Raw genomic sequence first — 27,133 nt, forward strand, 5'->3', positions numbered from 1 at the left:
ACTTCTAGTAAGCAAAGTGCACACATACACACACCAGTGCATCTATGTAAGTATGTACATCGGGCAAAGTGCACAACAGTAGATTCTCCATCTGCACCGTGGGCGACTGCAGGGTTGTGCTGGAGCAGCATTTCTCTCCCAGAGATGCCGTCGAAACACAGAAGCACTCATACGTCACAGACATAAAAGAGAGCCCTTTGAAAGCTCCTATGCACAGCTGGCATTCACACAAGCCCAAGACTGTTTCCTACCAGCTCGTCTCAAGTGTCTGCTGTTACTAAATCTGACAACAACAGCAGAGTAAGGTCGATGTGTTGAGATGAGAATTATGCTGGAAAAGACCCCTGGGGCCTCTTGCTTTCTAGGCAGAAGACAATCAGATGAGCATTCTAATTTTCATTCTGCTCAAAAAAAAAGAAAAGGAAATTTTCCATTGACGTGGAAATTAAACCACACTATTAGGAAAGATGAAAAAGTGAGATTGGAAAACCCAACACTTGTCTTTCGTAATATTACTCAGGCAAAGATCTTAGGAAGGCAGCATCCTGAAATCTTCAAGGGAACAGAGGAACAGTCATAATCCTAATTCATGATGTTGTTACCATGGTTTCCGACAGAAGAAAAACAAGCGTGTTGATACCAGCTGAGCCAGAAAAACCTAAAAACAAACAAAAAAAGTCCCGTCTTCTACTCCTTTACATCACAGAACATAACCCACATATGAATTCAAAGAATGTCTGTAAGTGTTTATTTTTCCCCAACAGCCTTAAAGTTAATGTCACCAGTATAGTTTAAAGTAATGCCTTTTGGCAAGTGGATTAGAAGCCAAGTTTGGGATGAACACATCTGTGTTATAAACAACTTATTTTACAGTCATTTCACTGATACACAACCACTTAACATCACTTCACCTTCTCACATGCTCTAAACGGATTCATCTATTCTGAAACCAATCTCATCACACCTGCTTTGATTCTTTGATTGCACAGAAAAATTATTAAGAGATGCACCCATACATGTGACTTAAGATTATGTGACAAAGATGGTCTCAGGTGCATTTATTTGTTTCAAGTATGAGCTTTGAAATCAGGACATGGTTGCACTGTGACGCCTACAGACTACATTGAACTCTGCTGCACGGCAGTTCAGTCTGTAAAAACAACCAAGAGCATCAAAAGGACACTGCTCAGCAGGTGTTTCCAAAGTCTGCTGGAGGTAGCACTACTCAGTAGCAGTTATCAGATACAGGTACCACTCTCTTGGTGTACTTGAAAGCACTCATGTTCATGCACCAATACAACACGCGGGCAGCCATTCACCAAGACCATAGATCTCCCTATGAGTTAAAAGAAGCAGGCTCAACATGATCCTAGCAACAAACACTATTTAGTGCCTTCAAGTTGAACTTTGGAAGATTAACTGTAAAACTGAAAGTAAATATTTCCACTCCTCATCTAGCTGGAATTAAACTAATAAGAAAGCTGTTTCTCCTCTTCTTTTTTTTAGGGGGGGCAACTAGCACTTATTTTCATTGGGTATAAAATCAAAAGCCAAATAAAATATTATCAGAAAATATCTTCTACTTCTGATAACATCTAAGTAGCCCTGGGATGAACTGGCCTCGACCTGTCCAGGGTCCACCCCCAACATTTGCCTAAAGATCTGGAAAAAGCTCCAGCAGGCCCCTGTGACCCTGAGTAGGAAGAAGCCGTTATAGATAATAGATGGATGGATATTTCACATCTTCACATTGTTATTATTATTCATGCTCAATTTTAAATTAAGGACTTAACTGTTGTATTTGTTTGATGGTGGAGTTTATTTTTAACCATTTTTATTCCACAAATTGACAAATCCTTATTTTGACTCGGATAAATCTGGCAATTATTCTTCAGTTTGGACTTAGAGCTGTAAAAGTAAGAACATACAGACACACAGCAATAATCCTCTAAAATATGCTTTTTTCTGTCATTTTACTGGCCAATTAATCAACTCATCGTTTTAGCTCAACTGAAAAATCATTGTGTAAAAAAAATAAATAAGAAAAAATATCTATATACATAGTTATGAAGTAAAAAGCACAGTATGTCTTACTGAGATGTAGTGAAAGAAGAAAAGACTCAAGTATGTCAAAATTGTACTCGTGTACTCTATTTTAGAAAATGTGATTAATTTAATTCCATCAGTCTTTGACAACTAGATATTTTGAACGCTCAAACTTTTATACAAAAAAGGCATATGCTGTATGAGATATCATGTCATATTACCTGAATTACTTAATAGGTTAAGTCATTTTTAAAATGGCTGTCAGTGAATTTGTATTGATCAATTAATAAGCTAATTGCCAATCCTTTGGTTAATCCTTTTTCTGCATGTGGTGTGAACATCACAGCTCATAATGTATAGCTAATAACTGTCAGTTATTAGCAAAAGAGATAATAAAATCCAAATTAGAACAAGGGAAATGAAGGCTGCTCAGTGACACAGAAAATGATCTTATTTCTTCCTGCATTCCAGTGCAACTCTATGAGTTTGGTGGCAGCTATTTTAATCTTGGCATTTGATGATGCAACCATTTGTAAAGAGAATGTGATCATTTGAGAATAATCCGTTATTCCGCTTGTATCAGATAGGGACTCAAATTAAAAAGAGCTTGGTCAGTCTTAAAAAGGGAACCACAGTGAGATATTCCAAAAAAAACCTTTACAAAGTGATAAACCCTGATTACTTGTAGAATACATCAAAAAGGAAAGAGGAACACATTATTGTGTTGAAACTGAGTTTGATGAGCATTACCGTTTATTCAGTCCTTATATTTTTACTTCACTGGTCCACAATAATCTATAAAATAAAATGAAACCGTTTTGGAAATTGCAATTACTTCTGAGGAAATTAATCATATAAAAGGAACAGCGTGATAAGAACTGCTTAGGTTATTACAGCAAGCCGTGTTCATCATGAATAAAAACTCACCTCATAGCATCACGAGAGAACGTTCTGGAGCCAGAATTCACATTAAGGCAATTTAAAATATTCCAGACTGCCTAATTTAGAGGTCAAACTTCTGTGTAACTTAATTTGACAAGATTAATTATACAATTAAATCCAAACTTCTCTCAATTATGTGGAGAAATGTTGCCTGCCTGCTCAGGCCGACCCTTCACCTTTGCTGAGGCGAGGCACCTGATAAGCATAATTTTAAACAGGAGCAAAAGAAATTGCTGCCTATTTTGTTGCTGCGCTTGACTCAGCACATTATAGTTCTTAATTGCTCTCAGACTTCGCAACTGTGCCCTTGACATGGAAAAGGAAAATGTTATGCCATTCATTGGCACATTACCGAAACGCGCAGGAGCTCTTTCCTGATTGACAGGACAATCCACTCAATCAAAAGGTTTAATTGTGTGTCAATTGATCCCGTAATTGCAATTGGCAGTTTTGCCACTTCTGCTTCTTTCATCTGTGACGAGCAAATACTTAATGACATAAAACGGTGTTAGCGCTGTAGAAGTCAAGGTTATCTCCAAGAAGTGGGTCAGGCTGATTTGACACACTAACAGCAAACTCCCACATGTTTATGTTTAAAACTCACCTTTTGTAAGAAAAAACACAAATGAACAAACACACTGACTAACATTTACTTCTCACTGCAGACATTATGTACACAAGATATTTTATGTTTCTCCATCTCAACTTCATTGGATTCCTTAATATATATTCATATTGGCATTTCAGGCAACACACTGCAACTGTAACACACTCCAAAAAGTGTTGGGATGGGACAAACAGTGCCAGTAAACAGGCAAAAGAAAAAAACAAAAACATTATTTCAAAACAGGTGGCAACTTCAAGCTGTTATAATAAATGATTAGGTACATAAGAAGTATCAATGAAAAGCTGAGGAGCACAGATCCACAAATACATGAGATAATAACTCTGTTCAAAAACAGTTCAAAAACAATGTTCCTCAAAGAAAGATTAGTTGGTATTTGTATATCTCTACCTTTCATCACAAAACATCAAAAAATTATGAATAAAAATAAATGGCAAATAAAGGGCATGGGTTCAAGCCGAAGATGAACACTTGTGATCTCTAATCCGTCAGACAGCACTGCATCAAGAAGTGTCATTTCTCAACCGAATAGAACAGCCGTTATTGTTATTGCTCATAACAATGATAAATGGGCAGCATGGTGCTCTGGCTTCCTCCCACAGCCCAATAACATGTATGTTAGGCTAAATGGTGGTTATAAATTGCGCATAGGAGTGAGTGTGAGAGTGATTGTCTGTCTTTATACGGTCCTGCGATGGACTGGGGATTTGGACCTGTCCAGCCTGTACTCTGGCTTTTTGCCCAAAGGTGGCTGGAATGGGAACCAGCAGATTCCTTTTATCAAAAAATAAATATAGGCAAGTATAGATAATGAATGGATAGACAATAAAAAAATAAATAAATAAATATACACAGTCATCATAATCAGATGGGTTTAAGACAAATTCATAGATCCTCAGTGCATCAATGCATGGACACAAAACAGTTTTTCTTCTCTGCATTTAATGTATTAAAGCACAGCAGTAGGGGTGGGCAAAAATATTGATACGGCAATATATCGCGATACATAGTCTCCCGATACGATATCGATATTCAATGTATGTATCGCGATATATTGCCGTATCAATATTTTTGCCCACCCCTAGCTGCACTTTATTTTGTGATTTCAGTGTGGGTGAGACACTGCATTTTATTTTTGTAATTTTAAGTCAGTGGCAAGTAGCTGCACTTTATTTTGTGATTTCAGTGTGGGTGAGACACTGCATTTTTATTTTGAGTATTTTGTATCTAAGAATAATGCACACACTGCACTTTTCATTGTGTTTCAGTTTTTTTTTTCATGCAAATATGTTGCATAATTAAAATGGAAAGTTTGAATTACATTGTTTTGACTCAGTCTGTCCAATGCATTATCACTATCATCTGATGTACATATATACAACTTGGATTTTAAGATGTGTAATGCATTTTTAAATTTTTCGGTGAATTATGTAGAATATCGCGATATATCGGGATATATCGGGATATATCGCATAATCGGGATATCGCAATTTGTATCGTATCGTGGCTCAAGTATCGTGATGCATATCGTATCGTGAGGTCCTTCCCAATACCCACCCCTACACAGCAGCCTGCATCATTTTGAAATGGAAGAAGTTCAGAACCACAAGCAACCCTCTAAGTTTTGACCACTGAGTAATCAGGCAGAACAGGCTTTGGTCAGGCAGGTAAGCAACAAGCCAGCGTTCACTATGATTCACACCCAGAGTTCCTCTGTGGTGATGGAAGAACTTCACATGCAGACATGGACCAGTGCAACACTCCACCAATCAAGCGTTTATTGTTGAAAGGCCAGCCAGAAGCCAATCCCCACTGAGCATCACGCAGGAACATTACAGCCTGCTGGACTATGCACTGACGTTTGAGAGCGTACCACACAGTTACATCCTCACCGGATCCAAAACACAAACACGAGAAGTTCCAAATGATTATGGCAAATCTGTTTGTGAAGAAAAGTATTGTGATCTCCTCAAAGCCTTGTTTGGTGAGGATTAACTGAAAATGTGGAGGCTTTGGTCACTGCTGAGCTACACCAGTATTGCCAGGACACATTCATCCCTCCAAACTGATCAACTGGACTGATGCAGGAAATGCAATTTGCGAGAGATGCAATGAAAATACCCACATTGGACAAAAATATATAAAATAGCACAGGCCAACTTGTGTTTAGGTCCCTCTGATGGTCAGCTTCTATGCTAGGAGAAAGTGTTTTTTCTTTCCTGGGACAGGACTTTTTCATCGTATTTTGTCATCGTAGAAGTGAAGTAGAAGTGTGCTAAAAAATTAAAAAGCAAGAGTGGAACATTCTTCTTACTCAGGTCTGTTTGGAATTTCTTAACGTTCAAATTTTATTAATAAAGCTTAATTAAGGTCAGCACACGTTTCACTGGTGCATGAACCTTTTAAGTTATATTAATATTAATACCTCAACACAAGGCCACTACTAACCCCCTGCTCCCACCCCGCTCCCTTAGTATGTATGTTGAGCTGAACCAGCAGGACTGAGTTAGAAAGAGCAGGTGGGCTCATCCTCCTTGAAAAGCAGCCATTATCAACACAGTTCTCTGAGTGAGAGAGGAAAACCCCCAGGATGGTTGTAAAACCTCTTTCAAAGACCTTCAAAATCCCACTTTCTACTCTCGTCCTCTCTCTCTCTCCCAATCCCTCCTTGTCATCATTTTATTCGCCCTCCCTCTGCTCCCTCCAGAGCAGAGCAGAAAAAGAAGGTGGGGGAACGGTTTACTTGACCTTAATCTCCCCCGTAGTGAGTCTCAGTAAGATGACATTCTACTTCAGAGGTAAAAGGTGGTTGTTTTTCTTTTCATGTTCGTTTTCCCCTCAGAGCAAATTTACAGAGCCCAGGTATTTTTTCCTAAAACTGGGAAATAGTTACGGTTCTGGCTCTTCTTCCTATTTAATTTCCTACATTCTTCCTTTAACAGAGCTCAGCGGATAAAGTGGTATTTGCATTTCATGGATTGCTCTATATGTAACATATAATGATTTTTTTTTTTTCTGCTTCCAGTAAGGGCTTATTACAACAAGTAAATTATAACATGAATCTCTCAGATGCCCAACAACGACAGAGCGTAAAATGCTAATAAGTAAATAAATCCAACTGGTGGCGTTCTGCCTGTGGACGTGAATAAGAAGTGCCATCAGCAGCACTGGATGAGGCCTTATTTATGCCTCTGGAAAGCTGCATCAAAACCCAGAAAACAAGAACCTCCAGGACCGACTGCAAAGTTTTAACGAGCAGACGCAGGAAAGCAAACAGATTAAAGCAGCATATTAAAGGAATTTTGTTGAGAAGTCTCTTTCAAGTTTGATTACGTGTACCTGTGTGAGCTGAGAGAAATGTTAAAAATTCCCATTGAAGGATGTTTCAGAACTGTTTAGGTCAATTATTTTTTCTTCTTTAAATTTGAGCCACATGACTGAAGGCTCTCCGGATAATTTAACAGCGAAAAACTTACCAGGTGAATGGATAAAAAAGAACCACATGAAAACATATTTTTATAGCTGGACTGATATGCTGGCAAATAAAAATAAGCTCGCTAGCTCATGCCGGATGAGCCAGAAGCGAGACTATGGCTCAAGTAGCAGCTCTTTCTCATGAAATGCTTTTAGAGTTCAGGAACAATTTTGTTGTTCCTGTAACTATTGGAAATAGTCCCCCGGCTGTGTAAGCACCACATGAATTTGTACTCTTTTGTAACTGCTCCTCCAGGGTGGCTATTCCTCCAGGTTGACAGGAACTATCTGACACATACAGTAAAAGTACAATGGCTGGTTCAGACAGTAATCGACTGAATATGTCAACGTAAAACTGGAAACTGCAATTACAAAAAACACTTCTAATGTCTCCAACAGTAATTCAGTCTCCAGTGTCCTCATGTTTAAATGTTCAACCTTGCAGAAGGAACAGACATTAAAAAGGCTGGTTGAAAAAACAGTTTTTCTAGATTTCTACACATTTATGCCTGATTAGGGGCATGCTTTTCTTATTCTAGTGACAGCTCAAAGCTACCTGTTGTGCTCACAGACTGCTGCAATCTGCACTGAGTGGGCCTCGGAGGGTTCAGAGCAAAGGCTCTGCAAGCCTCAAGGGAGGCAGCGAGCACTTCAGCAGCAGAAGTGGCAGTCAAATTGGCCTTCTGCTGGGGACGACTGTCGAGGACCAGCTGGCAAGACACCTTCATCCCCAAACCATTCAAGAGCAACCTGGACGGGGCTAAGTGGTAGCTGCAGTCCAACTGCTGCAGCCCAGCTGGAGCCATCTAAGTTGACCGAGGCTAGGCTTACAGGGGCGACCAGAGTAGGTCAGTCAGAGGTCGCTAGAGCTCCAATAGCCATCATGTCAGCTCTCGCACTCCCCGTTTCAGATGCCACTACCGTATTGACATCTGAAATGAAGACAGATTCAGTCTGAATCTATTTAAAGTAACTTAGTTTAGCATCATAGGTTTATATGAGCTACACTTAAATAGGTGGCTTTTGACTGGCAGGCTTGTTTGTCCTGCTAATTTGAGCTATTTTGATTAATTGAGATTGCCACCTATAAACTGTTATATAGTCTATGCTTGGAAACCAGTGGTTGAAAAATACTCCTATGGACTTCAAGAACAACATCAGTAGTCTCTGATGGCTTTCACATAAAGGCCGTGTTTTGGCCACAATTTGGGAGAAGAGACCACCTTTGGGTGTCTCTTTTGAAAAGAAGTGGTACGTGGTATACCGTGATGCGTTTCTGGCTGCCGATACAATCTTTACTTGCAATGCCTTCACCGTGTTGACTGCACCACAACTGCACCAATTCTGATTCTGTGTCCTGAAGCTCATAAAGCTTAGTTTATTTTATGTTTTGCTATTTTTACAGGAGTTGCGCTGGGTCACGTTAATATGTTATTTCAAGTCAGATTTTAATTGACTAGTCAATACATAGAGATGTAGGATTTCAGGCACGGTCAGAAGATTTAATCAGACAGGAATGGAGATGCTACATTCTGCACTGTATTCACAGGTGGTTATTTTGCTCATAAACAGCAGAGAGATGTCAACGAAGATCTGAACAGTACACAACATTGTTATCATTAGCATTTATGGAAACCAAGATATCAATAGATGGCAGGTGATAATTCAGTAGAACAATAAACTAGACGATTCAACAGCCGTCATAATAAAGTAATTAAGAAGTATAATGAAACTGTTTAAAAAAAAAACTGAAATACTCTGAAACTGAAAAATTCAGCATTGTAAAGTGTCAGAATGCAAAACTTCCGCTCAGACTATCCCACTAAGTCAGAAAAAGCTCTAACGTTTTTGCCAAGTGCTCATATAGAATAGTCAAGAAGTGATGCATATTTAACAGTGTATAAAGGCAGAGAAATTAACAGAGATAAGTCTTTTGCTGAGCCAGTGTGAGCCATGAATTAATAATTTGAACCGAAGTTATTAACTTATTTGTTAACAGTAAATATTCTGCATGTGTCCCTGAGAGCGCAGCTTTTTAATAATTCTGAGTTTTTAAACTTTAATGTTTTTCCCCCATCCTAGAAACAATGGTGCTTAGTTGTAATTGATTCTTCCGGCATGGAGTAATTATGATGGCTGTGTTAAAGTGAAATTTGATCAACTTCGCTCTGGGTAATCGGAGGGAAAGAAAGGGATTTAAAAAAGAGATTTAAAAAGACAAGAAAGAGAGACAGCATGGAGATGTAGCTTTGTGTGTATCTCTTGACAGACAGCCTGACTGTGGTGGGAATAGCCTCTAACCCTGAGCTATCCATCTTCTTATCCCACTGTTTTCAGGCTTATTCAGTGCAGTACTTCATATCCGCTGGACTTGTTTATTGAGATGGTTTGAGACTGATAAATTCCCCTCCATGTTTCTCTCCATCCTTATATCACTGGGAAGGCCACTCTTGCCATCTTTGCCTCTGGAAGGATCCTGTTGCTGGTCGCTATGCCAACAGGAGCAGACAGAGTCGGTCTCAGTTGGGGGGTACTTAATCCATCAGGGTTTGAGTGTTAATTACTCACACAACCACAGGGCTCTTAAGTGAGGCTGGGTTGACATCTTGGCACTGGTCTTTAAATGAAAGGATCCTGCAACATGTGCACAGGCTGTCTTTAAACTTGGTACAAACGGAGATGCACAAAACATTCTCTATGACCACATGAGGCTCACAAACTTACATAGTTTATGGAAGGTCAGCAAAGTAGATGAAGCTAAAGTAAACACACATGGCAAAATCTCCCTTAGGTAAAGATGGATGGTCATCTGCGACTGACGGGATTTCCCACAGGTCAGTGAAACACACACACACACACACCGTTTCATGGGGGACCACCAGGAGAAAAATGGCAATTGTCTTGTAGGCCGAGTCTCAGTAGCCAGTACACAGACATAGAAACACACACAGTGTTGTGTCTGGAGTGGTATAACAGGCCCTGGTCGCAGCTGCTCTCCCCTGCCTCGGGAGGAATTGCTTCCATTTGGCCTGTCACTTTGGCCAGGGCCACTGCGGCTTTTCTCATTTGTCAGAGAGCGGGGGCGATCCTCTGGCACTCATGGCTAATTTGCAGCCACAGGCTAGAGGAAACACACATGCTCACTCTTTTCTCATATATAGTCCTGGTTCACAAGGGTCTTTTTTACTCTTTCCAGTCAGTGGAGGGTAGACAACAGCAGCAAACAAGAGACAGAAATAGAAAGATGTCAGCTTTATCAAGGTCAAAGATACAAGTTCCTTTGAATAGCCATTTGAAACTGAAAGATATTATTTACACTGACTGAATCCTGATAACATTACTTTCTGCAATGTAAGGTCATTCTTGCTACTGACTTGAGGAATGACACATGGATAATTGGACATGGTTTTTCAGTAATTATCCTCTGATGGAGAAAAAAAAAACCTGTTACTCTAACTGTGACGCCAAGGAGTTTTTCATTTGTGGATGACCATGAGTGCTCAGATTGCGCTCGGTGAGGAAGAAATCATTCACTATGCCTTGGAAAGTGGTACCGAGGCTCAGATGAACACACAGTTGCCGGTTTTCATATAGGGCTCCTTGATTATCTTGGAATAATTACAGCACAACAGCGCAGCAATACTTCCTGGTATTGTGTTACAGCTGAGGGAACGAAGCTGTCCAATTAAAGAGCTGTCACACATGGCTTTGAGGGAAACGTTGCCAACATGCTGTGCCAAAACCAATCCCGTCATTAGAGGCTGCCATCGCTTTGAGGTACAAATGCTTTCAAGTCTGTCTTTAAGGTAGCTTCCGCAGCAGTCAACAGGTGATGGCTCTAGTCTAATATCAGTCTGCCTTGAATCTACTGCCATCAGTGTGCGGCTACCTGTGAGAGCCATATTAAAATGAAAATGCGATCCCATGTTCAAAGGCAGTTCAAAACCGGTGTGTCCCCCAAGGTAAAAACAAGCAAGTCAAGGTTCCCTTTATTCTTTTAAGACAAACAGATCATTTGTCTGTACAGTATAAGTTAGAGCTATGGTGTCAAATAAAAGTAGTTCGAAAAGTTACACGTTTGCAAGCTTGTTTTCTATTAATACTGTAGAAAAAGCTTTTGCAAACCACAACTTTATTCACAAACACTTGAAAGTTGTACAACTCCCTGTTTAGAAAAAGCTGGGATAGTGTAGGAATAAACTAAATATTTCTAGGTTCTGCATCAGAATTAACCTAAATCGAAGTTCAGCATTTAAAAGTTAAGCCTTTTTATCATAAAATCATGGATTTTACATCTGACAGCAGCATCAGTCTCTAAAACGACAAAGAAAAGAAAGATCAAGTGATCATGTATCTTAGCAACTACCCATTGTGCCACAAACCGTGATCAATGTCTCATTTTTAATTTACAAATTTCTGCAAAAATATGTTTGAGGAAACATAGTTTGACTGATGATTACAACTTTTTAAGTCTTTCTGACAACCTTAATATATTCCCAACTTTAATTATTTCTTATTATTGACATTTCTAATTAAGCGGGATAATTGGAAAGCCTGTGCACAGTGGCAATCACTTCTGCAGTCGCTGAAAAATTAATATAAAAATTATTAATGAATACTACCCCTTTTAATTGCTGTGTACCCATATTCATAATTGCTGCAGCATCCTCCTTGAAATGACATGATGACAAATACAAGTGTCATGTCAGCGCTTTCTTCCTTCATCTCGCACCTCAATCAGAAGCTAATCCATTTCACCTAGCAATGAACACTGAAACAAATTAAAGTCCCATTTCATTTCCCACCTTCATTAATGCATCTTGTTTCCTAGGTTACAATCATTCAGTAACAGTGGAAAAACAAATTTAAAGAAGCATGCGCTTTTTATATTTTGAGTGGAGGACGTGGAGCTTACTGGGAAAACAAATCAGCACAGAGTTTTAATCCTCCGGGCTCTAAAGTATTCTGCACATTTATCACAACACAAAGCCTTTTTCATCTGAACAAACATTTTAATATCAGACTTTAGAAGCTTATGCCCACAGAATTATGTTCATGATTTAAACTTTGCCTTGCCAATCCTACACAAGTACATCCTGTATCCACAGGCAACTGCACAGTGTCATTATATTCATGTTTCCTCCTGCAGTGTGATGTGCAAACACAAACACAATGGCCCAGTTTGCCTGAGTGGCTGTACGGGGGCGCCAGTGGTGGATCGCAGCATAAATACCTCACAAAAACAAAAAAACAAAAAATATATATAAATAAATATGTATGTATATATATATATATATATATATATATATATATATATATATATATATATATATATATATATATATACACACATATATATTACTAGTATGTATTGCAAACTGACAAAATGTCATATTTCCAGACTGTTTACTTGCTACATCCTTCTTCATTGGTAGCATGTAAAGAAAAAAGATAGAGAGCCTACAGAAATTAAGGGTTGGAGGTGGTGGGGGCACTGATGAGTTCTCAGACTAACCTCTTTCGCATGCAAATTATATCTGAATTTCTCATTAGCATAAATGCATGAGCAACTTTAAATGCTTTTAATTTTCAATCTCGCCAAGCAGAGGAGTAATTTGTCACTGTCAAGATGGGAGACTAAAAGGGGGGGACCAGAGGGAGCCAAGGACTCCACGCTAAACTGGAATCACAGAAAATTTCTGATTTACTAATTGACTGATGTGTAGCTCAGGCGAGTTGCCTTGAAGGTGTAAATAATTTTGTGTAAATTCAAAGCGGCAAAAATGAGAGACTGCGGGGTGGATACGGAGAAAAAAAACACATTACATGATGCTTTTCCTCAGGCTATACTTTTCTCTGGTGATTCTAATTTCCTGCCTTTTCCATTTCACTCTGTCTCTTTAAAGGGGTGCAAGTTTGCTGTTTAAGCACATAATCACAGATAATCAACTGAAAATTAAAAACAAAATGTCACTTTTTTTTTACATCCTTTCCATTACAGAAAAAAAGAGGTTGTTCAAAGGTTTTCATCAGTGAGGCACAAAATCATCTCTGCAGCTTATCATAGAAGCTGTTGGACATCATACTTTCTTTTCCTTCATGCTTTCAAGATGTATAATCAATTGACATTGCCCTCTGAAGTCTAAACTACTAAAGCCTCATTTAAAATATATATAAAAAAAATGAAATTGAGATTCAGATAGACCTCATTAGCTAAATTTAGCTGTAAGTAAAAACAAGCACAGGAAAAGCAATGGCAACTGCAGGTTCAGGGAAACCTTTTACCACAAAAGAATACTCCATCTGAGATGTTGATGGACGTACCATAACTGTGCCACAGCTGATGAAAACGCATGCACTCACCACATACTGTAGGTCCTGATGTTTGAGCTTGAGACTTGTTTTGGTTCCAGAACCATGAGAATTCAGGGAAACCAGACCAGATCACCAACATCTGTTTTACACCTCTTGTTGCCATTTTAAGGCAAACTTAAGAAAATAAAAAGAAACAGCAGAGTATTAGTAGAGTGTGTGGTAATGATCAGTTAATCCTTTAAAGGAGACTTACTGTAATGAAATGTTTGGAATTTAACATTTTCAACCCTAAAGGGTTATCATGAAATCTTACTTACTTAACTTTTTAGATTTTGTAATTTTTCCCCAGGATTTTTTTAGTTTATGTATGTTGGCTGAAGCTGCCAAATATGGAATTTGACAAGTAAACGTTTAGAACAGCCAAAAGAGAAACTTGTATCCCATAGTTAAGCTTTATATCAAATGTAAGTTAGTCAGAGCTTTTAACGCAGTGAATGATAGTTTCAGCTGTTTGGTTTTAATCAAAAGGCAAAACGTACATTTAGATTTTCCCTTGCCAACATCAAAGTTTGAATTTAGTCACAAGTATAGCTGAAACAATGGTTTTGCATTTTGCCTCACTTGAATTAGTTTACATACAATAAAAGAGCACACAGATGATAAAGAATAAATAGCTTTTTGATCGTTTGTGATAAACTGTGTGATTTGCTGATAAAAGTTTTTTTTTCTCATTTTCCTTTTTTTTGAACACCATTTTAATGCTAACCTTTAATCTGGCTATGATTAGACAATATTAATTAATCTTCAGTTACTTCTTTACCTATTATCTAATCAATATTTTCACATTAAAACTGTTAAGTTAGTATGGGATGTCAAATATGACCGCCCCCCTCTCTAACAGCAAGTAGCCCTTTTGTTAATGATGCACAGTTTCAAAAGATACAAGTTCATGAAAATTAAAAGAACATTTCTAATAACACAACTAAAAAAGCCTAACAAAACTAAAAACAAAAGTTCATTAATATGTTACAATATTTTCCAAAGTCAACAAAAATGGAAATCATTACTTTATATAAAAATTTTTGATTGATTGAATTGTTTATTTCGAACACATAAAAAAATATAAGATTTTAAAACAAATTCAAAACATACAGAAAAAAAAGCAACAACAAAAAAAAAACGTAATACAAACAGGGGAAAAAAAAAACAGTGTCCGAAAAGGAGCAGGTTGAAGTAAAACTTAACTTTATATAAAAATAATATGATCTTTTAATTACAGTAACTGTATTATTTTGAAAGTGTTTGTGTTTTAGACTTTGCAGATACTGAAAAGACTTTCTCCAATGACGGACTACTGTACCTTCGCTCATAACTCCTCCAGCAAACCTCCGGGTGCATTTCAGGAATTGAGGCAACCTTGGAAACCTTTTGCTGTGATTGATTTTTGTCTCAAAGGCAGGAAAACTGAGGAGAATTTCAAGGAACACAAAATTCAACTAATGAGACGAGTTTATGGCTTCAGAAATGTTTCTGTTTCATCCATCTATCTTCGGCCACTTATCCAGGACTGGGCTTTAGAGGCAACATTATGAGCAGACATCTATCTTCCTTGCTCCATCCTTTAGCTCTTCTGGGGTCACCAAGGCTTTCCCAAACTAACATAGAGATGCAATATGTTTCCTGGGTCTGTCCCAACACATCCTTCCTGTGGTCCATGTCCGAATATCCTCCCTTGGGAAGTGCCTGGAAGTTTTTTTTATTAAAAACACCAAAACCACCTCAACTTGCTACTTTTAAAGAAGTGGTGCAGCAACTCTGCTCTGAGCCACTCTGAGATGACTGAGCTCCCAACCTAAAAGTTAGTCCAATCATCTTTTGAAGGATGCTTTTTAGCCACTTGTATTTGTGACCTCCTTCTTTTGGTCACTACTTTAAGACTTCATGACCATAGGTAAGACCTAACCATGAGTCAAAGGCTAAATCAATAGCTTTGACTTTCAGCTCAGCTCTTGCGTCACCATAACAGAGTGGTATTGGGCCTGTAATGATACAGCAATGCTGCATGTGAATCACTACATTTCACTCCCAAAAAACAAACACAAGAGGCAGTTAAAAACCCTAGTGCTTTTTAAGTGAGTTTTTTTTTTTTTTTTTTTATTGCACCTAAGGGATACTTCACACTACCAAGAGTTTATCTATCAGGTGCATTTAAATTTTTTTTGTTCATATATATATATATATATATATATATATATATATATATAAACAAGAGATATATATAAGGTTATAATAAAGGTTAATAAAGGTTTAATTGAGCTCGTTATGCCAATGGGTTAATTAGCAAACAGCCAACAGCTGTGAATAGCACATAGCCTACTAGCTACTGTAAAATTAGCTTAAATTAGCATGGGCTATTGGATAATCTATCTCGGCCCAAATGTAATCAACTTCATCTTAAATTTTCAATCACATTTCACTGAATTCACGGACAAATGCAACTAAATCAGGCATTGGCTACTTCTGTTAACAACTTTAGCTACTCACAGTAGTCCACAACGTCAGATTAAGCATCGGTCACGTGACCGGTTTGAAGCCCGGTGTTCTGCCAATCCTTGCTACCTGCCGAGAAATGCTACTTTGTGGTTCTGCGCAGAGCTGGGTAGAGTAGCCAAAAATTGGACTCAAGTAAAAGTACTGTTACTTCAGAATAATATGACTCAAGTAGAAGTAAGAAGTAGTCATCCAAATAATTACAAGTAAAAAAGTACTTGGTGAAAAAACTACTCAAGTACTGAGTAACTGTTGAGTAACGTCTGATTTATTTTTTTAACACAACCATTCAAACAAACAAAAGTACAAAACAATCATCTTCAGGCAAATTAAATCAATAAAATAAAGTAAAATTAATAAAAAAATAGCTTATATTAAAATAAGCCTAAAGTAAATTCAAGTACTTATAAATAATAAAATAATAATAAAATAAATAATAAAATAAGAAAAGAATAAAAAAATAAATTAAGCACAAATAGCACAAAATTTCAAGCCATTGTACTTTTCTTTTTTAACCAGGCAGAACTAGAACAAGCCCATGAACTCATAGAAACTCTGTGTGTGTTTGAGTCTGTGTAAATGTGACAAAACATGCAAAAACAAACATTTTTCCCAAAGAATCACCCAGTGATGTCATGGGATTGACGCGTACGTGGATAAAAGGGATAAAAGAAAAGTAAGAGCTCAACGTAGCCTAATGTAGCGGAGTAAGAGTAACAGTTTCTTCTTCACAAATCTACTCAAGTAAAAGTAAAAGTATAGTGATTCAAAACTACTCCTAAAAGTACAAAATTTCCCAAAACTTACTCAAGTAAATGTAACGGAGTAAATGTAACTCGTTACTACCCACCTCTGGTTCTGCGCACGCACACAGTCGACTTTCAAAGTTTGCATAATTTCTTGCACGATGTAAAATTGATAATATGGGATGTTGAGTATTTGAGCCTTCAAAATACACTACCCATGACATGAATTGCATTACACTTTGTGAACATTATACGATAAAGAGAAAAAAAAACAATTATATGGCTTTATTTGATATTCATTCAGTCATTCGCCTGTATTTAGCCAGGCAGGTCATTAAGAACACATTCTTATTTACAATGACGGCCTGGCAAGCGACAAGGACCACTTGCGGGGAAAAGGACGTGGGCTAGGGAGTAAAACACAGTAAAATTGAAGCTCTGCAAAGGTAGAAAACCATAAGGTAGCATTTTTTGGCAAAGCAGCAGAAATTGTCAGAACACTGGCACAGCCGTCAGTGCATGTCAATCAAAGTTGGCTTTGCTCCCAGCTCCTTCAGACGAATCCCACCAAAATATCTACAGAGGCGCTGTGAAATGTTTACCGCTGGATATATCGTTTTAACATGTTGACTCGACGGTGAAATCAAAAATGACCGTTGTGTTAAGCGTGTCCAAAACGCGGTACTAGCGTGACGATTTTGGATGAGGAAGTGATGACAGCTCGCCATTGGCTGAGCCGACTGCCAATCAAGTATATTCTAAATAAATGTATAACTGTACTTGAAATACACAAAATTCATCTTCCACCCTCTGGGTGTAAAATCAAATGTCATAAACTAAAATGTTTTTTTTCACCAGGTTGTAAATATGTTTATCTCTGCTCTAAAGTCGGACATGTTAATATGGAGATTAATGGATATTGACCCGCTTTAGCAGCCAAGTCTTTCACATCTCACTGTGTATCATGTTCTTTCATTTGACAGAATAAACGACAAACTATAGTAATACTAGCAATCAAACACCTTTCTTTTCTTTTCTTTTTTTAAAGAAAAACACCAGACTACTGACTTACGGTGTGGTTCAGGTGAGGAGAACTGTCAATCACTGGAGCTCCATGGTAACAGGGTGGAGGAGAGTTACAGGTACATGTCTGCAACATTATCCTCATGAATCATCAGCACAATGAATAAGTATTAAATATTCTCTCTTCCTGATATTTAGTTGCAGTGAAGCTATGTTAATTCTACGTACTATATATATATATATATATATATATATATATATACATATATATATATATATATATATATAATACAAACTCCACAGCTGTGCTCAAGATATTTACATATTTATCTAAATATCTAACAGCGAACTCTCAAAACTGAATCAATGACACATTGATGTAATAGATGAAATTATTAAATTATGAGATGTGCATTGCTTTAGAAATTATTCAACTTTATACATCTATGAGGCTGGCTGAAAAGGGTTTGGCCACAATATCTGTGAAAGCAACACTTTCATTTTTATTTGACTACAAATCAACTTTGATGTCGACCATTTGTGACAGAATCCAGTTCGATATGAACCCGAGTAGCTGCAGTACAGCAGACCTTCAATTTATGCTCATACTGACCTCCAGTGCTGGTCCAGGACATTGCAACTGTAAACCATTTCAGGACGACGATGGGATTAAAAATATATGCTTTTTTAAAAAACAGTGAAATGACCAAACAATCACAAAGAAAAACAATATTTATGTGCTGTCATTCATGATGCAAAAATATGCAAAGGGCTTCACACCCTTGTCAGTATTATTCCAACATGACACTTAAGGGCAATACTGCAAATGAATTTGTAATATATATAAATATATATAGATATATACATAACTACTTGATTATTATATTTATAAAAGTTCTGCCCATGAATTGCTCTGAACGAATACCTTTAGGGGTATCACTTTTCTTTTAAATAAAATAAAGCATGCAACAAGTTAAAACTTCTTTTAAGACTATGTCCTGCCTCCATCTGCTGATCTTCTCTTGTCTTGTGACTAAAGCGTTAAGTGCCACTCGCTCCAGGAAGGATGACTATGATGATGATCATGTGGGTGTTGACACTGCTGAACGATAATGTTCTGTGAGGTAAAGCACATGCTGCACCCTCCAGCTGTAGCAGGGCTCCAAAATGGACTTCGATGACCTGCTACCGAGGCTCTATGTTTCACTGAGAAATAAAAAGAAACCCTGAAGTGTGTGGATTCATCGGAGGCTACAAACGCACAAGGAGTTAGGAGAATCTACCATTTTTAACAGTCTTTTTGGAGAATAAACTATGTTTGTGTTTTCATATGAGTCGGTATCAGTTGGATGATTTCATGGGAATAGTCTAAGAAAACATCAATAAAGAACAAACAAACTTCAGAGTCTATTTGTGCAAAAGATCACTTGGCACACTTGACAGTATTAGTCACATAAAGCATGATATATTTTTTTAACTGTTCGCAAAAACACTCAGAAAGAGATTTCAGCTATATTGTTGTATTTTTGTTGTTGTTATGGTGTGCACTTATGATTGTACATACATATATATATATATATATATATATATCCTTTATTTCTGTTCTGTACTGTCTTCATTAAAAAGCCTGATGGATGCAAATGATGGATGCAAATGAATGTCAGCTACCAGACAGCTACATGCAAATATATTCAGTCTCAGTTTTTATTTAGTACCATTTAATCCTTTGTAGTCATATGACCTGCTCCCATGCTGCTTGTAAACGTTCCTTTATCCTTTATCTGACATAATAATTTGCTTTCATTTACTTATTAAGCTTTACCATTATTGTTTTACTATTCATCTAATACTTTCCTTAATTAACTTGAGGGCGTTTGTAATTGCACAAACACAAATGATTTCAATAACGTCCCTTAGCGCATGGTCAGAGGATTTGTTTCTACAGTCTAACATGAGCTAGTGTGTTAGAATGACTCATTTTCCCATTACTTCACAGAAAAAATAATAATGTTAGTCAATTTTCTATATGCTTATGATAACAGTCCACTTTAGTGAGGTCACCTTCAGACATTTAGACGCAATGAATGATTATCTTAGAAAATAAAGGGCTATTGTGTCCTTATCCTAAAATATACAACTAAAAATGTCTTTCTCTCAAGCCTGTAATAGACTCAGGGGTAGACTATTTCTGAGTCTGAGATACTATTTCTGTCATCATTTTCATTATAATGCCAAAACGCTTACAAGGGGGTGAGATTGAGTGCATTCACAGAAGTACCAATTCCCCACGCTGCTGTGTGCACTAATGAACCATCATACCATTGGATAGCAGCTTTTGGATGACGCATTCTGGAGTGTCCCCCTCTTCCCTAGTCAGGAAGACGGACTCCATAATTTTCCAACAAGAATGTTTGATTCGTCAGACCACAGGAATGTTTGCTTCACCCCCGTCTCTTAAGACTGAGCTTTGATCCAGAGAGGGCACTACCACTTATGAATGTTGATTATACGGTTTTATATTTACGTTTACATTATTGCAGGAACATAGTCCTGAACGTTCTATATCATATCACATTTTTCTTAAATGAAAGCATAAGCAATTTGCTCACCAGAGCCCACTGTAGAGGATGCACATGTAATTTGAGAGGCTGAGAACGGACTGGTAAGTAAACGGTTAAAACAGACTCTCTATTAACTAAGAATTTTTTATTTGTATTTTTTTTTATAGATTCATGTTAAATATCTCTTGAATATACCAACTCTGAGCCCCAGTAATAATTTTGACATACAACTGTATAATCAACCTCATAATTCTAAAAGGCCTATATGATGCAGTATATTAACATGCAATCTATATTATAAGGTAATAAAGCTGTATAAGTAATTAAAACCACTATGAAAGTCTTGAAAAGTGGTTGAAACATTGATTTAATATTCCAACAATTACTGCACACTTATTGTAAAGAAGTAGCCGATAAACAAACACTGTTAATCTTTTGGGAGGTGCACAGATTATTCTTGTCTCATTGGATGCGTTTACAGGTCATAACCACTAGGTGGCAATGTTACTCCATGCTTGGTCAACCAAAATAAATAAAAAAGACACATTGGCCCTTTCCCACTACTCAAAACTCAAGATATTTGAGAATACATGATTTTCAGACAGAAAATATTTTATTTGAAGCACTTCGTTTCAACTGATAATCATTATCCAACAGCTAATTTGATAGCCCACTTCAAGCACCGTTAATAGGAAGTCTTTCACTGTATGCTGTTCATCATAACGGCAGATCCAAAAATCACCAACATCCAAACAAAAGCGCACAAAATTACAGATGCCATCCAGCAAAATATCAATACCACATTGATTTAACCTGAATCAGATCAATACTTTGATTGAATATTGACAAAAGCACTCTGTTCCAATAATATACCAGCATTAGCTTGCATACAAAACTCCCACTGTGCTATTGCAGCTGAAAAAACAATACTGCAGTTTCTTTACAAAAAAAATGCAACAAAATAAAAATTTCAAGGGAAATCTGCATAAATGTCTACTGATGCAAGAGGAATATGGCTTATTAGTGTCATAATGAAGAGAATGGAGCTGTATCAATATCATATTTGATTCAACGTTTGACTTGGAAGAGCACACCAGTAACCTGGTAACAGGGGAACAACCAGCAGATTATTAAGGGAAAAGAAAGATGGCACAAACATCTCTTTTGTGTTATGAAAAACCACCATTCCCTTTCAGAACCTGTTAACAGCATAATGAGCTTCCTCATCTCAGTAAAAAGGCTATTGCTTTAGATCTTATGTGTGGTGGCATGAGTTGCAGAAATATCTTATTTTATTTTCTGAATAATTTAAGTCTCAATAAAATTTAGTTATTCTCCCTTAATATCTTCTGACTGGATGGTTGTTTTTGGTAAATGTGCGAAACGCAGGAACTGTTGACCCATTAGTGTTCACTGTTAGAAAAATATAATGTTCTGAATTAAAAAATATATGCAGTTTATGAACTTTAATAATAATGTGTTTAATTTGAGTTGACAATGTTTAAATTATAGCTTACTGAAAATATCATCTGAAGAGTTATAGGTATAACAAGCTTCTTAAATTCCCTAAAATAGATATTTGTCTCATAAGGAGACAACTTTGGATGATTTCATCAGTTTGTTTATATACGTTTTTATGGCTCTGATTTACAGATTTAATTAAAAGCTGGGTCCACTCAAAGAAACTACTAAACAGCATGTTATTACAGAGAACCCACCAGCATTTTTTAATTCATTTGCATAGGGCCTGTGTTGCATCGCTCATAAAGCGCACTAAAACACCTGTCCTTGTTTGCAAAGCCACCAGGCGTCTATATGCTTTAAACTGCTTCTATTCTAACTACAAAAGGGCACCAAACAAAAGTGGACACAAAAAAATTATCACTTTCATAATGTCATTGTCTACAGTCACATACTGATACTGTTGCATTTACTCAAATAAAAAAGGTTTTCTTTTAAGGCTTAACCCTGTAGATGCATTAAATAGCCATGCAAATACACACATTCCATTGTAAGCAGGCGATGAGAAAACAGGAGAAAGAGCTGACACTGAAGACTTTAAGGTCGCCTGCTTATTGCAGTTAAGCTAAACCACATTTATTTTTGTTATTCTGGATCACATACACACACACTATGTAGCTTTTTCCGGCTTTTCAGGCAAACTAAGAACAAAAGGGAAAAGAATGCCCTTCGCCTCCAGAGGTGCCCTCAGGGTCTCCTCCACGAAGTAGGCGTTCTCCTCCTCCACCACGAACTGAAGAGTTTGACTTTTGTTCACACAGTAGATGCAGTTCCCGATGACGGCACACCTGAAGGGCAGGTGACTGCCGAGCCTCTGCGACGCGCAGTCGTGCCACATTTTCACTATGGTGTTGTACTTGAAGACGGTGATTCCCTGCTCGCGGTTCACGTCGAAGCGGTAGATGAAGCTCTTGAGCGCCACCATGTCGGTGGACTTCTTCCTGCTGTTGTTGTAGGGGCACTCCTGCCAGTCGTCCCGCTTCGTGTCGTATTTGAGGAGGCGGTAGAAGAGGGAGCCGCCCGAGACGTAGAGTTCTCCGCTGCAGGTGGTGGCTTCGTGGGCCACTGCGAAGGCTCCCTTGGGCAGCGGGGCCACCGTCGTCCAGCGGTCCATTCGGGGGTCGTATTTTTCCACCGTAAACAAACATTCGCCTCCGATGGCGTACAGATAGCCATCCATAGACACGAGCTTTAGCTGGGCGCGTGCTTGATTCAGAGGTCTGATCTCAGCCCAGCGGTTGGTGATGGGATTGTAGTAGAAGACCTTGTCTGAAACCTTCCCCTTATCTCCGAGGCCTTTTATTCCCCCTGCCACAAACAGGTAATTGTACATGGTGCAGATCCCACATCCTTTGGTGTTGACGTCCTCAGGCATCGCAGTCAAAGACCGCCAGTCATTTTGTGCTTCATTATAGTAATAAATCATGTGATTCTCTTCCAGAGACCCAACAGACAAGGGGCTCTGGGGTCGGCTGCCGCAGCGACTCGGCGGGCGACTTCCAACGCGATCGAACACGTCGTTTATCTCTGCGGCCATCAGAACCTTCCTCCCGTCCATTCTCTTCTTCAGGATCAAATCCCTCTCCGAGCCAGTCAGACGACCGTAGACACTGGGGTCTTTGAGGATCTGAAGGAAATTGTCGCTCATGAACCCGTACGCCGTCTCCTTCAGCTCACTGAGTCGCTGCTTCTTGGCGATGGTAAGAATCTCGTAGCAGTTCCCTGCAGTGACCTGCTCAGACATGGAGTCCATAGCTGCCTGGACGGCACAGGGGATCTGCAACACTTTAGCCCCTGTAATGACATCAACCACATTTTCCTTGCTGACATGGATTTGAGAGGTGTAGATATAATCTATCAGTGTTGACAAAGTCTTGTAACTCAGGCCCTTTACTTTCAGGATGTTGCGTGACAGCCGCGCTTTGAAATAGTCACTTTTCTCCGCCAGGACAGATTTGTGTGCGTTGATGGTCTGCCCACCCACTTCGATGACTAAATCCGTCTCCTCTCTAGACTGTGCATTCTCATCTTGCAGGCTGCTGCTGTCTGTATGTTCGTGGTTTGATTTTAGAAAGGAACCACCACCGTCTGATTTAGCCTCGCTGGGCGAGAATATGGAAGAATCTGCACCAAAAGACACATTTTCTCTTCCTCCATTGTGGATTTCTCCACTTGCGCAACTTTTCTGCACGCCAGCAATGTGATTGGACACAGCAGAGTCGGTGTGACGAGGGTCATCTGGAGCTTTTTTATCTCTATAAAGATGATTTGGATCCCCTCTTGATGTGAAGGAGCTGTTACCTTCCTGATGACCTATATGGTTATTATCCATCAGTCTTCCATCCAGCAGGTATTCCCGCTCAAACGGTGGAGAAGAGTTGAAATCCGGGTCATTCTGAAGGAATCCGTGGACAAAATCGGGACATACATTCCTGTTTTTATCAGTAAGCGTGACGAGGTCGGGATTCACTGTGTGGAGGATGGAAGTGGCTGCCACGGCGACATCCCTTCCTCCCTGCCTGTGACCCTCATCCATATCACTGGTGCTCACTGGTAATGGGAGCCGGCAGCTTCAACGATCATGCTGGGTGAACGGACCCACTTATGACTGTGCTCCTCTTTTCTGCACCTACATGGAGAGAAACAGGGAAGGAATTTACCCAGGAAGGGGGGGGTAAAAAAAGCTTACAGCTGCAAAGACAAATTCATTCTCCAAGGGGCGCCCTTTCCCTAATGACAAACACCTTGGAAACCCCAGAACCTGGGGAAACTAAACGAACAGGGCTGCGCTTGCCAACACTGCAGGGTCTAGTTATACTAAGCTTCCTTTGTCATCCTTTAAGCCAGAATTTTCCCACCAACGCTGGCGGTTTAGTAACAGGAATAAAAGCCATTCCAATACATCTTCTAGTAGTCGGCTGCATTTATGACTTGACCCCAAAAAAATTCTAACAAAAGGTTTTTCAGTGGATTATTGTAGTACTAGGTGTACTTAATGACATCCTAAAAGTCTACCAAAATCTGACCACCAGAAAGGTGTATTTTTCAAGATAGCGACCAAGTTGGCCAAGAAATCCCAGGTGAATAGGGTAAAATTTTTAACAAACAGATATCATCATGAAACTTCCCCAGTTAATTACTTACATGAAGACAAAAAAAAATAGCATTGGAAGTTTTTTGAAATTGTATGTGTAACTATGCAAATTAGGCGTATCTCATTGAATATGCGCCAATTCGCATAAAATAACCATTGCTCCTTATTCTTTAACAGAGGCAAGCATTTTTGGTGCCAAACCCCATGTTTTTTGATAAAAGCATCTAATTAGAATATTTAAATTATAGTGACATTAATAGCCATTTTTTTTTGTATTTTTATGTTTTTTTTCATTGTTTTTTTGTATTTTTATCTTTTTTTTTTACCCTATTCACCTGGGATTTCTTGGCCACCTTGGTCACCATCTTGAAAAATACACCTTTCTGGTGGTCAGATTTTGGTAGACTTTTAGGATGTCATTAAGTACACCTAATACTACAATAATCCACTGAAAAACCTTTTGTTAGAATTTTTTTGGGGTATGATGGTTTTTTTTCATATATGCAGCCGACTATAGTGGCTGCAAACTGACCTACTGCAATAATAATCACCCTACTGTCCTTACATGTGTTAATCTGGACACATCCACGACGCATGCGCAAATGGCGTTGCTTTGCTGGAAGAATTTTAATCTTAAATGACTGTTTGACTGCACGTTTTTGCAATTAGATCGACAACTTGTAACGTAATCGAAGACGGTGTGCGGCAAAATGTGGAAAAAGAATGCACGTTTATAAAGACATGTGATTAGAAAATCGTTTTTGACGACGTTATAGATTTGCAGGCTGCGCGTCTTAGTTAAATGTGCGGATAATGTGACCTACCTGCGCGTCCTGGTCGGCACCGGCGCTCCCGGTTCCCTCCACGAAGCTCCCTTACGTAAGACTGAGCTCCGTGTCAATGACTTCACCCCTGCAGACGCGTTTATCCCTCCCGTATGCGCGTATAGGAGCAGCTCCACGGCCGCGGGTCGCTCCTCCGAAGCGAGTCCGACTGGAGGGCTCAGGCTGCGGGCGCAGCTCCCTCACAGGAGCCGTCGCCGTGTCATCTGCTCCCAGCACTCGCAGCCGCTGCGCACACACCGCATCTTCCTCGGGAGACTCCCAGCTGACAGCTGATGCTTTCACTTACGTTTGTTAGTTGTTGTTTTTTTTGCTTTTCTTTTCTTTCTTTAACAGATTGATCAGAAACCCACGCCCACTTCCGACCGTGTTAACCCTCCTCTCAACTCCACGATGCTCCATCTGTCGGAACATCCCAGATGCAGCAGTCATTCCTCCACGCATCATCCCTGTCATGAGGACCACGATGAGTGCGGGTGGGAGGGGGGTGAGGGGATTAAATATCCCACATGAAGAGTCCCACTCTCCCACAGTACTAACACACACCAGTCTCTCGAGAACCTTTTTACTTAAGGCAAGGCAGTGTGTAATAAAATAAAAATGAACGGGCCCTCGCGCGTGCAGTTTTCACCAATAAAAGTCAAGTACTCAAAACTAAGTCTGATGACACCACCCACGACTCTCTATGTCAAACCAATCAAAAGTTATGGCAGAAAATAGGAACTATCAAATATCGACCAATCAGAAGAAGGGGCGGGGCTAATTCAGGCCAATGAAGGTTTAGTACTCAATACCGAGTCTGATGACACCACCCACATTTCTTTATCACAACCCGTTCAAAAGTTATGGCAGAAAGTAGGAACTATCAAATATGGACCAATCAGATGAAGGGGGCGCGCTTTTTGGCGTCTAGCGTCGCCACGGTAACACTTTTGACTGAGAAAAGTAATGCCCATCGTCGCAGGATGGAGACGCACATTTTGATGTATAAACACCTGGGTGCAAGTTACGGTTCGGGCTGCAGTAACGACTGAAGAAATGGCATAAATTGCGCGCAGATTACACGATTAATTGAAAATGGCCGACTTCCTGTTCGGTTTCGGCCATGGCGCCAAGAGACTTTTCTTTAAGTTGTGACTGATACAGGTGTGTACCGATTTTCGTACATGTACGTCAAACTGTATTGTGGGGCTTGAGGCACAATGTTTTCTAGGGGGCGCTGTTGAGCCATTAGGCCACGCCCATTAATGTAAACCATTAAATATCCCATTTTTCTCCAGGCCTGGCTTGCGTGCAAAATTTGGTGACTTTTGGGGCACGTTTAAGGGGGCAAAAAGGCCCTCATTTAGTTGGGGAAAAAAATAAAAACAAGAGAAAAAAAAATTCCTACAGAT

The 27,133-nt window shown here is 38.9% G+C and overlaps 2 protein-coding genes across 2 annotated transcripts in view; both read right to left on the reverse strand.

Annotated features, from left to right (window-relative positions):
* arid1b (AT-rich interactive domain 1B) overlaps positions 1–13,546 on the reverse strand; it is a 224,445-nt gene extending 210,899 nt beyond the window's left edge. The window contains exon 1 of the mRNA XM_061742836.1: positions 13,451–13,546. The gene's annotated coding sequence lies outside the window, so the exon portion shown is untranslated. The remainder of the gene's footprint in view (positions 1–13,450) is intronic.
* Positions 13,547–20,876: 7,330 nt separating this feature from the next.
* LOC133462579 (kelch repeat and BTB domain-containing protein 11) lies at positions 20,877–26,176 on the reverse strand. The gene is made up of 2 exons (XM_061743886.1): positions 25,722–26,176; positions 20,877–24,432 (listed from the first exon to the last, which is right to left on the reverse strand). Exon 2 carries the CDS (start codon positions 24,337–24,339, stop codon positions 22,414–22,416), a length of 1,926 nt encoding a protein of 641 aa, XP_061599870.1. The 5' UTR covers positions 24,340–24,432; positions 25,722–26,176; the 3' UTR covers positions 20,877–22,413.
* Positions 26,177–27,133: the final 957 nt, after the last annotated feature.

This window comes from Cololabis saira, chromosome 16, assembly GCF_033807715.1.
Source record: "Cololabis saira isolate AMF1-May2022 chromosome 16, fColSai1.1, whole genome shotgun sequence".
NCBI lineage: Eukaryota > Metazoa > Chordata > Actinopteri > Beloniformes > Belonidae > Cololabis > Cololabis saira.

Bases quoted from the DNA above. Each gene is read 5' to 3' on its own strand.
- LOC133462579 (XM_061743886.1), bottom strand. From the start codon at position 24,339: ATGGATGAGGGTCACAGGCAGGGAGGAAGGGATGTCGCCGTGGCAGCC.